General features: G+C 36.5%; 1 protein-coding gene across 14 annotated transcripts in view; it reads left to right on the top strand.

The window, feature by feature from the left end:
- Positions 1-12,396, top strand: part of LOC5574086 (collagen alpha-1(XVIII) chain) — a 980,207-nt gene that overhangs the window by 362,931 nt on the left and 604,880 nt on the right. For all 14 annotated transcript variants that reach the window (XM_021840445.1, XM_021840446.1, XM_021840452.1 and 11 more), the window contains exon 5: positions 2,228-2,769. In XM_021840445.1, coding sequence (XP_021696137.1) covers positions 2,228-2,769 — 542 coding nt within the window. The remainder of the gene's footprint in view (positions 1-2,227; positions 2,770-12,396) is intronic.

Raw genomic sequence — 12,396 nt, 5'->3', positions numbered from 1 at the left:
GGTCCGAACGATTCACAACCCGTAATGTAAACACTGAAATCAACTTTTCACGAAATCGGTTTTGACGTTTCAAGATTTTGAATGTGGTAGTGTGTGTGCAATACAGAGTGTATTGTGGTAGTGGTGCTAAGTCCTTAATATGATTTGAAACTACATCACGGTATGTTTGAAAGCTCAAATTTCAACTTATTCTAGTTTATATAGCAAAATGATCCACTTACCCCACTGATACACTTCCCCCACTGTACCTTAATCCTTGATTTTGATAACCTCCAAAAATCGACCGTTCTAAACGTTGTGCCTTATTAGTATGAAAACATATTATTTTGGTAACTTTTTTATTACCACAGCATTGTACAATATTAGTCGAACGATGTACAGAAAACCGATTTCGATTTCATTGATAAATTAAAAAGATATTGCATGTCCAAAGTGTCCACTTTATAAAATGAACAGTCCTTAAGGACGATAAAGTGAGTTAAAGATTGACCATTGCAATGGCAACATGTCGACATACTCCGTTTTATGTATTACCGATATAGCACAACAGATAATTGGTCCTACACGTGCGCGAACAGGCAGTTCTTCCGGAAAAAAGCGAGGTATTTTCAACAGTGTTGTACAATAAACAACGGCGAGACGATTGAAGTGTAAAAAAATAAAAGAATTTTCAGGGATATTGCAAACATTATCTGTGGAAAATCCCTCAATGCTTTTAATCAGGAACCTGCAGAGAAATCTCTAACGAATACAATCCTTGGTTGAATCTATGGCAGGAAATTCAGGGAAGATTCCCTGAAGTTAATAGTACATATGGTTTCTAAAGAATGCCAAAAGGAGTTCTAGGGTAACTTGTTTGAAAACTGTTTACGATTTTTTTAAGATCGCGAGAAGAATTCAAAAAGAAGTACATGAGATTGAGAAATTTGCTAAAGAGTCTGAATAAAACCATGATTTTTTTTATATTTTTGCTAGAATTTCTGGAAATTGCTGGAGGAAAAAGTGTATAAAAATTTCTGGAGAAATTCCTGGAGAAATGCCTTGTGAAATTCCGGGATAAATTATTGCAGAAATCCCTGATTAAACATTTGAAGAAATTCTTGAACGAAGAACAAAAAGTTTCTCGATGATTGGCTAGGAATATCATAGAAAATTTCTGAAGGAATTCGTAAAGAAGTATTCTGCTAGACATTTTATTAATTGAATTGTTTATTCAAGTCCTTCTTTTTGCAATGCTTAGAGGAATACATTCATATTATCTTGGAAGTATCTTTCGATATTCTTTTAGATACATTTCATGTAACATAACTGGAGAATTCCGTGAATAAATATATACAGATATATTTTTAGGGGTCATGTAGCAATCTGTTAAGGTATTCTAAGACGAGTTTCTGGATGAACGCCTGATGAATTTTCAAGAATATTTACATAGATAGAAACCTTTATTTAAAAGATTTGCTGCCCGAGACAAGAATAATTATTCATAACCAAGGGAACTTCCGAATAAATTGAATTCTGGTTGAAAATTAAACCATGCACAGGGCAGCTATTGCCTGACAAGCATGGTTTTAAAATAATATGCTACAGGAATTAGCTGTGGAGGGTTTCTTTGAATAAATTCTTCAACAATAATGTCAAACATGATAAAGAAGAGCCTGATTTTCTGACATACCAGGCTTAACTAAATGGAGCAAATGTCACAACTGAAAAAGCAGTTTCTTCATTAAAATCAACAAATAAAAAAACACCCAATGTTTTGGACTTTATAAAGTTGCCATGACAATTGAAAAGTTTTAAGTGGAAGACATGGGAAGACATTTTTCCATGCAATTGGAAGACATTGGAAAAAATCACCTGGCATCCGTGCGGACAAGTCCTGGCCCCGGCCCGGCACGGCGCAATGAGTATGGCCCTTAAATATGCCTTTTTGTCACACTGGATGTGATCGCAAGTTCAACCAACAGACATCGATCATCATAACAATGTCTCATCTAAAGTACCATGCGTTCCCTTCTCTCACGAAGCTTCACCGTTCGCTCCTATGAACAGTACCTACGTTGAAAAGATCGCATTCACTGCCTTCAAGTATGCTACCGGCACAGCATCCCACCGAAGCTTCATATGCTCACATCTCTTTTGCGCAAGCTCCACTGCATCACTTTAGAACAAATTTCTCACATACCACACTCAAATCTCTCCTCCCGTCTCTTTCATCTCCTATTCCCAGATGTCTTCGCGGAGTTCGACCTGCTGTTGGCGATCAAAATCCCCCCGGAGGACGGCATCACGTTCGTGGACGGATCGGACGGGTTTCCGGCTTTTGGCGTGGCCCCGCATGCGGACATCAAATCCCCCTACCGGACCATCCTGCCGGAGAAGCTGACCGAGTTCACGATCATCGCGACGGTTCGGCCCGGCTCCCGCTCCGGTGGCTACGTTTTTAGCGTGGTCAATCCGCTGGACACTGTGGTCCAGCTGGGGCTGCTGCTGGAACCGATTCTGGCGACCGATCAGTGGAACATCACGCTGATCTACACGGATGCCAATGTGGAACGGGTCAGCCAGCCGTTGGTGTCCTTTCAGATCCCGTATACCAAGTCGTGGATCAAATTGATCTTCAAGGTGCTCAACAATCAGGTAGTGTTCTATAATAATTGCGTCGAGACGGAGACCGTTGTGGTCAAGAAAGAACCGAGATCTTTAACCTTTGACGGGGCCTCCACACTGTACATAGCCCAAGCGGGCCAGATTCTGAAGCGGAATTTCGAGGTAAGTGCCATCTTTCTTGATTCAATTACATCGTGGAGAAAACGTTCAAACCAAACCAACCGAAAGAAAACGAGCTGATGGAGAACATTTCTCCCCACGGGGGATTGAAATTCTTGCACGTAACTTCCGCCGTGGCGATGCATCGAGTTAGTTCACTGTGATGTTGACTGGCGTGGTTAGGATCCATGTAACGAACCAGTAACGTCGGCAAACGGTTTATGCAAATGAGTACAGTAGTTTGCGCGCCACTATGCGATATACGGTATGAGTCTTTCGGAAAACTTTTAACCACATTTAGCTAGAGGGGGTAACAACGGTGACGCAGTTAACGCACTATCTAGCAGCTCAGCTCGGTCGCGATGCAGAAGCTGAAAGGTGTAGGTAGTTGCTCCTTACGATAATGATCTTGATAACATCGTGTAGGTATCATAGATACCCACCTACGGGAAGCAGCACCCTAACGAGATAAAGTTGTTGCGGTTGGTGGTTCACTTATGCTGATGTCGTACCATCAGAGCGTTGATTTCATCAGATGGGTAGCGCATAAATAGGGTGAAAAGATGAGAGCTTGATTTTTTGTGTTCATGTGCTTTAGTTTACCTAAATTGCTGGTCACCCAGCATCGCCCGACAGTCACCAGAAGATGAAACATTTCTTGGGGGAGGCATCAAACTTAACGAGAACTGTTTCACTTAATGAGACTGTTTGCTCCGTGTAGCAGCAATTCGGACGCCGAAATTGACTCCGCTTCAAACGGGAAGACAACAAAAGGGGGTCAAACAGCGAGACTGAGAGATAAGTTTGCAATGTGCATTCCAATGGGTCCCTTGATGATGCTAGTTAAGAACACTGGACGCTCTGCTCTTTTGTCACCAAATCTGCATGGTCATTTTAATTGGCAGTTGAAACTACTTCTGATTTTTATTTTCACGTAAATTAAATTCTTTTGATGCAGACAAACAGATGTGCAGAACTAATAATGGCCCCTTTCTTCTTTTTCTTGGCATTACGTTCTCACTGGGACAGAGCCTGCTTCTCAGCTTATTGTTCTTATGAGCACTTCCACAATTATTAACTGAGAGATTTGTTCGCCGAAGTTGCCATTTTCGCATTCGTATGTCATGTGGCAGGTACGATTATGTCCAGGGAAGTCAAGGAAATTTCCATTACGAAAAGATCCTGGACCGACCGGGAATCGACATTTTCAGCATGTCTTTGCTTTGTTGCGTGGACTCTAACCACTCGGCTAAGGAAGGTTCCGACCAGTTTACCAATGGATTATTCTAACGTATTTTGTTTTAATTTGATATCTTCACACTATTTTCGTATATTTGAGCGGTTTGACTACTGTCCCTTCTTTAAATTTTCGTCTGAATGAGGAACACCAAAAAATAGGGCCTTTTTGTGATAATGAGAAAAAATCTGCATAAGCAGCAATTAATTGTAACAATTAATATCAACCAAACATATGGACTTTAATTTGAACCATTGTTTTAGACAGCAAACAGGACAAAACAAACAAACTCTCCAAAACCCATTAGGCTGTCGTTTATCTGATGGGAAATTTGTAACCACTTTCCGGTAGCACAAATAGTAGAAAAAGTTTTTTTCTGGGTGAATGTCGTGGGGTGAAACAACAATCCACAGGTTTTTTTTTTTATTTTCAAAGAGAAACACGAGTTTGAGCTAGTTTCCACTGCGGGTGGCAGAACCCATTAACAACTGGGCGCTTTTCGATAGGGGAAAAAAAGTTGAAAGAAAAACAAAACGTCCTTGCACCTCCGATTGCCATGCGCCAAGGCTAGTAAGCAGATATTTGTGTGTTTTCCACGATTTTTACAAATTTCGTAGATTGTACAGATTTTTAGTGATTTGATTTATATGTAATTCTGTCCCATATCGCTGCAAAACAGCGAATTCTTATATTCAAATTTACATTAACAAATTTTTCTATAATTTTGTTTGGCTTCCTGATCTCATCAGAATATTTTTCAACCAATTTCTATCAGATTGATAAAAAATCTTTTGAAAGATTTCGCCAGAAAATGCCTGAGAAGCTCTCTAAAAAATATCTCCAGGAAGGCCCTTTACGGACGTACAACATAAAATTCCATTTGTTAGTTAAAAATATCATCCAGTCATTATTCCAATAATTTGTTTAGAATCTTCTGTCTACTAAAAAATACTAAAGGTTTTTCGAATAAATAATACTAGACATTTTAAGAGTCTCATCAAAATTGTCTACAGGATTGTTTTTTTGTCGCAAATTATTCACATAGTTCACTTAAAAAATTCCAATGCTGCCTTTGAGGTTCTTTCTTAAGTTTATCTTAAAATTTCTTTCGTAAATTCTTTAAGGAAAGTTTTAAAACTTTTCAGTTGAAAAGCACCAGGATTTTCGTCAAAAAATCATAAAACACTTCTCTCCAGAAGGAATCGACAGACTTTCAATATTTCACAAGGTTTTTTTAACAGTAGTTAAACATAATTCAATCTATCTAAATAAATAAAATGGAATGGTGTTTGTATGTCACGAAATGGCTTACGAACGAGTCAACGGATTTGAATGATTCTTTCTCAGTTTTGTTCGCCAAGGGTTCCGACGTGTTTGTGTGTATAAAAATCCGAGGATATTCACCGGGAAAGTTGAAAAAAAAAAACGTGCGCGAACGAAACTGTCATTTTACATGGGACGATCAAAAGCGTTTCTCAACAGCCTACTTGATGGCAAGACGAAGTTTGCCGGGACCACTAGTTAAAGAAATAATTCTTCAAGGCTTCCTCAAGTGTTTAGCTTCAGCTGAAGTTTAGATATATCATTGATGAAGAGTAGGAACGGAATAGGCCCCAGGTTGCTGCCTTTCAGTGCACCGAACGAAATATGGTTCAAACTCACCCTTATGTTTTCCAATTTGGACATATTGTTGGTTATTAAGGTAACTTTGTATAAGAGACTTCGTAAACCCTCTTATGCCCAACTGATCCACTTTTCCAGCAAGATACCGTGATCAATAGTATCGAAGGCTTCTTTTAGGTCGATAATATACAGTATATAGAGTATATAGAGTATACAGTAACTTGAAGCGTTTGACGTAACCGTTGATACGAGTTACAAGAAGCTTTTCTATTATCTTGTCAATGATGGACAGGCAAGAGATTGGCCGTTAATTGCTTAATATTTTTGGATCGCCAGATTTGAAGATTGGAACAACACGAGCAATTTTTAAGAATTCAGGATAATGTCCAGTCTGTATGATTTCATTGAACACATCTGTCATCAATACTGCAAAGAACAAGTATTGTTCTTTGACAAATGACGATGTGATTTGACCTGATCCGGATGACTTTTTTGTGTCAAGATTATTGATCAAAATGATGGTTTCATTGACTGTTGCGGGATGCAAGTACATTGATGATGATTGTGTTATCAAAACGTACCATGTTCCGGTTACCAGGAATCGATGCGGAAAGATTTCTTCCAATGTGATAAATGTGATCATTGAAGGCTGAACAGATCTCATTCATTTCTCCAAGTGTTCTCTGAAAGACAGTGCCTGGTCTAATAAATTGTGCTAGAAAAGCGTTCATTCAGACGTCTACACAGCTAAAAATATGTTGTAAATTTTCATGCACATATTTGGAGCATCAAAATAAACTGAAATGTCAACGACAAATCGCTTATATTCCAAGCGAATACATTTTAAATTTACACGATCATGTAACATTCAAGCATCCTTATTTGAAAATTAAACGAGATGCTGTAGCAATAGATGAATTTGATTAACTTTTACTATCTTCTCCTGTTTACGCTTATTGAAATTTAAATATTTTTATCTGTGTATGGTCAACAATATTTATAGACAAACTTCTTGTCTAAAAATTTTCATCGGATTTAGGTATCGGCCACATCTTCAATGGTGTGCGAGGTGTGAACATCGATATTGAGCAGGCAATACCTTCAACGGTTGATGTGCCTCACTGGAGAGCGAAGGTATTTTATGAGGAGCTCAGTAACAAACGTTTTCTGTGCCAATTGGAGGGGCACAAAAAAAAGCAGATATCCGCAAAGGAATCGACAAGCGAAAAGGAAATCAGAACGAAAATCATCGAATACCTATGCTGGTGAAGTGAAGCAAACGGAAGTCATATCGGATGTCCTGGAAACGATAGAAGCTGTGGAAGTGGACATAATAGAAGAGATTTAGTTGGAGACTACTCAAACGAAAAGCGGACAAAACTGAATTCAGGAACAGACGAAAGAAACGGAATCTGTTGTATACCAAAGCGAATACGAGCGGAATTAAGAAGAAATTCTTAATTAAGAATTAAGAAGAAAATTTTCTGAGGTAGAGAAAAGGAAACGACTGGAGTTATATCGGAAGAATGAAAAATCGATGCTGTGGCGCTACCAGGAAGGGTTAAGAGCAATGGAGAAAGAACGAATGGAGCACTGGGTAAAATGTGAAGCAGAGAGAAGAAGTCGCCAGGAGAAACACAGAAGGGATGCATCATTACAACGACAGGCAAATTTAGTGAAAGAGCTTATGCGTACACCACCCAAGAAGAATTCTCGCACACAATAGTATTTTTACCCATATCAAATAGAAATAAATACATTTGTATATTTGAATTGACGACTTCGACTCCGTTATGCCTCAGGGCTCTTGAGCCTTCCAAATAAATGTGAAAAAAAACAACTCCATTCCGTATGGTGTTAGTTCGTATCGAATAATTATTTTTGCTGTTGATGTGGCAAACAGAGGATCAACTGTTATGCCAAGAGTGATCCATAATTCTGCTTCTTGCTAAAAAGCTGTTCTTTGAAACACACTTTGATAGATGATACTTTACCATCGTTTCGATGGATTCCGAGAAGAACAGCGTTCTTCGATAGTGATGCCCTTTTCAGCCGACCGATTTCTAGCTCCAGCTGGTCCACTGTGTCCGATGTCGCTTGTTGTTTCCCACGCAAATGTTGAACGTCTTTCCTCACAATAGATTGCGCATCTTTCACCAGTTTGATCTCGCCGAGTAAGGAGTCCAGCTATTCAGAGAGGAAATTTTGGAACTTTTTTAATTCACCAACTGTTGATTTCACGGCTTGCGGCTTGTTTCGCTAGCCCCGGATAAAACACTCTTCAGGTCTTTCAGCACCTGAGATTCCGCTCAAATTTCGAATCGATTGTGGATAGATGTTGTTGCACTCAGATGAGTAGAAATAGGTTTGTTCTCGCAAAGGAAATTTGTTGGATAATTCGGCAAGGAACTCCAGCTGAAATCGAATTCGTTAAAAAATACTAAATTCCTACGGATAATACAATAATTCATATAAAAGCTATTTTAGTTTTTTTTTATATACATATCTAATATCTAATAATTTCTCCAAAGTTAAAGTGAAGCTCAATAATTTGCTTTAGAATTTCTGGAGTTTCTCCACAAAATTCTAACCGATATGTCTAACAGAAAAACTGAAGCAATGTTTGTAGAACTTACTACAGATATAAATGTTTTTCCTTTGTCTTTTATTATGAAACATTGGCGTTTATACGGACCGATTTTTTATTAAAGGTTTAGTTTATTAATTCAGACCATTTAACCATCAGGTCTTTCTGGTCATTTTTCTAAAGGTATTTGAATCTAAAATTGTATGTAGTAAACTTTCTGAAGTTTCCTGATTAATACTCTGGCGAATTGATAGTAACAGGAAAAATTTTCTTCTTGCGGAAATTCCAAACGAACCTTTTATGGTGGAACTATTTTTAACAATTTTGGTACTCTTAGGAATTTGCAAAATTTAAGTAATAGGGGTGCCAGTGAAAGTTTTAAGTTTGGAAGCGTTTTCTTAAAAAAAAAAAACATTGCCAAAGATGTTTTCCAGCAGATTTTTTTTAAGAAATTCTCCTAGAAATTTAATAGAATCCTTCCCTGGAATTCTGGATTCTTCAAAATTTGTGCCAGAAAGCCTCTAGGAAAAAATATTCAGAAATGCTTTAGAAAAATCATTACACATTTTAGAATTATAGCCGGGATCGACCTTCTCAGTTATTTTGCTTAATATTCCTCCGCAACTTTCTTTATTGCTATGCTAGTTTAGAAAGTATTTGTATTTCCTTGGTTTTTCATCAGTTTTCACTGAACATTCGAAAGCAAATATTCAACAAATATAGATAAAACACTGTTTGTGGATATTTCGTGTACAATACTGGAATTCGAAGCAGAGAAAAACATGCATGAATTTCTGACGCAACTTGTGATGCACCGTATGGGACCAGAATCCGTATACTTGATTGAATTTTCAATATTTTAGTATTGAAATGCATAAATATATAGATTTAAAATTACACATCTAATTACAATAAGTCTTAAGTTGTTGTTCATGCCTAAACAAGTACAAGTAGGCCATGATTTGAAAATTATGAAAAATCAAAATGTGACTGCTCATCATTGTGATGATTGGTTTGTGTGCCTTCTTAGTGATTTGCTAAGAAGAGTGAGTATAGTTTCCAACATATTAATAGTCAAATTCGCACTTTTTCTGAACCAACTAAATACAAATGAACTTTAACACTTCACTTTTTGCAAAAAAATAAAATACTAAAATCACTAAGGTGAGCAAATACCTTTAAACTCTAATATGTGTTGCTTATCTTGACAGATAGGCCTATTTCGTCTGCGACTTACAGACTTCTTCAGTGTCGAGTGCTCGACATAGTCGACAAGTCGAGCACTCGACACTGAAGAAGTCTGTAAGTCGCAGACGAAATAGGCCTATCTGTCAAGATAAGCAACACATATTAGAGTTTAAAGGTATTTGCTCACCTTAGTGATTTAAGTATTTTATTTTTTTTGCAAAAAGTGAAGTGTTAAAGTTCATTTGTAGCTTTAAACATACTCTAATAATCCCTCCCAAAGTTTAATATAAAAAAGTGTACTGAACCAACTGTTGATTATGATGACTTCTTATAGTGAGTATTTGTGATTCTGCAGGAGTAAATGCTTTTTCTGAATAGTACAATAACTGTTTGGGAGGATTATTGTGTTGTACGGATTTTGATTCATAAGTCCAAACTGAATCTTAATTCGTAGAGTGCAAAACTTTAACATATTTCATCACGATATATATGATAATATAATGCTGATGATTTAAGAAAAAGCGTTGAAGCAGTTTACTACGGCCAATAATTCCCGAAAGCTGCGAATGCTTTAGGTATTTTGAAAATCACCGCCAGAGATGCGGTAATACAGGGGATAGGCAAAATGATTGAGATAGGCAAAATTTTGCCTAAACTGAAATGCTTATAACTTTTTGAAAAGTGGATGAAATTGGATGCATCCAGAATCAGTCGACTGCAAATTTGATCTAGTTTCAGGAACATGCTTGACCATGCAAATTGACCTAGGGATACCGGAGATGTTCCGAATATTCCGAGATCATGTCCAAATGACATTTTTTCTGTTGCTTGTATTTTTTTAGTGATGTGAAGTTGTATAGATGTTTACAAATTTTCTTGAAACTAGAATTTATTGGAAGTTGAATGCCGATGAACGCATTAAGATTCGTTAGAAATCTTCAGATGTATGACCATTTCCGTAGAACTGGTTCCGGAAAATATGGTCAGTCATGTTTGTATTTCCAATCATGTAAAAATTATCCGGAACCAAGTGGGCAGCAAACTTCAAAATTATGCTTCCAGCAGCATATTCAGAACCATTAGATGCATGGACCACTCTATAGTAGGTTCCAGATTCCATGGTAGACGGTGATTGTTAAACTGCTTTCGGAAGCATGAATTTAATAAATATTGAACTTTTTTACTCAAATTTATATTGGCCACTTCCATCGGGGTACCTCGAATCTACTATACAGTGGTCAATGATTCCGGAATTATCATTTTCAAAAATCTTGAAGTTTGATGCCCATTTTGATATGGTTCCAAATATGTTCCTAATTGACCTTTTTCCCCAGGGCATCTGGAACCAACTATAGAGTGGTCAGTGCGTCTAATGGTTCTACAGACGAAGCTCGTTATAACGACAACTTTTATAGCGAAAAAAGCTCTCTATAGCGACTTGTTTCGGTCCCTTGGAAAATACTTTCATTTTATAACTATTCTCTATAGTGACATTTCTCTATTGAGACGGTCCCTTGCGATGTCATTATAACAAGCCTTTACTGTTAATATGCTACTGGAAGCATCATTTTGAAGTTTGATGCTCACTTGGAATGAAAAGCCTAAGATAAAATTGACGTCTTTAGCATTAAAGTTTTGAATTTTAGGATTTCGAATAACGAGTGTAGGGTTTTTGATTCAACCTTATTGAAGTGTACGAATTTCGATCCAAGACAAGTGAATTGAATTCCTGTTTTTTAAATATTTCTACTCAACTTCAGGCTGATGTTGGGATTAATTATGTCTTAAAAGATGTGAAAGTCATAGAAAAAGAGTGATTGATTGCCTTTTACAAATACAAATATGTTTAACAGAGGTTTTTATTTGGCTTAGTGCTAAGGTGTACGGATTTTGGTCCCGCACGGAATTTTGGAAATATTTCAGGAGTATTTATGATGAACATTGCGAAAGGTTTTCTAGTAAAATTTTTAGGAGCAGTATTTAGGGTAACTCATAGAGAAATATATAATAGAAATTTCAACGAAACATTTTGGTTTGAAATTTTTCGGAGTTCAATGATGTTTTGTAGACCATGCGAGGGAAAACATTAACAGTTAAAAGGTTAAAAACCATCTTGGATCAATTTGTGGATAACAAATAGGCAAAGAATGAATTGTTAGACTCCTGAAGGAATTTACGTTGAAAGTATGAAAAATCTCCCAAAATCATTTGAATAATTATCGACAGACTTATGGTCAATATCCGATAGATTTCTTAGTCGATTATTCGATATTCCTTGATATCAACTTGTTTTTTTTTCCTCAACGTTTCAAAATATGATAAGATTTCTTGGAAAAAAAATATTGAAAATTAAGCAATAAGTTTATTTATGCAGAATTACTTGAAAATTGAAGTTCTAGAAAAAATTGATCGTTGTAATACAAAAAATTCTAGATATTGTTAGCCATCCATCTAATGAGCCAGGTTGAAATTTCTTTAAAGGATCTGTTATGAATAAAGCCTAATTTTTCGCGAAAAAAAATCTGCTCAAAGAGTTATAATTTATATTTTTAAAACAAGTACAGCTATCGATTGCTGTTGATAGATTGCCAAAAGATTTATTTTGAATGAATATAATATTTGTCATATAATTTAAAGTCGGTTTTCTGTTTTGGGATTATTTTGATAATGGAGCATAAATCGAACAAAATTGAATGAATTACGTAACATTTATAAAGCACTGCATACCTCTAGGCATTTAACGTTAAAAAGAAATTTATGACTTATATTACAAAAATGGTCCCAGTTTGTGAAAATAGTTTTCGCTAAGAGATTTGAGATCATATTCAAGTTCTATGATATCTAGGGTGTTAAAGATAAGTGACCAACTATCCAAAACTACATCAAATAGTGATTGTAGAACAGATTGTTTGTAAACGTTTTGAAAATGCTAAACTCGTACCGATTTTCAATATTAATAGGTATATAAAACCACAAATGTGTCAAACGATTCAAA

This window comes from Aedes aegypti, chromosome 2 (assembly GCF_002204515.2).
Source record: "Aedes aegypti strain LVP_AGWG chromosome 2, AaegL5.0 Primary Assembly, whole genome shotgun sequence".
NCBI lineage: Eukaryota > Metazoa > Arthropoda > Insecta > Diptera > Culicidae > Aedes > Aedes aegypti.
This window is presented reverse-complemented; position numbering and strand designations above follow the sequence as displayed.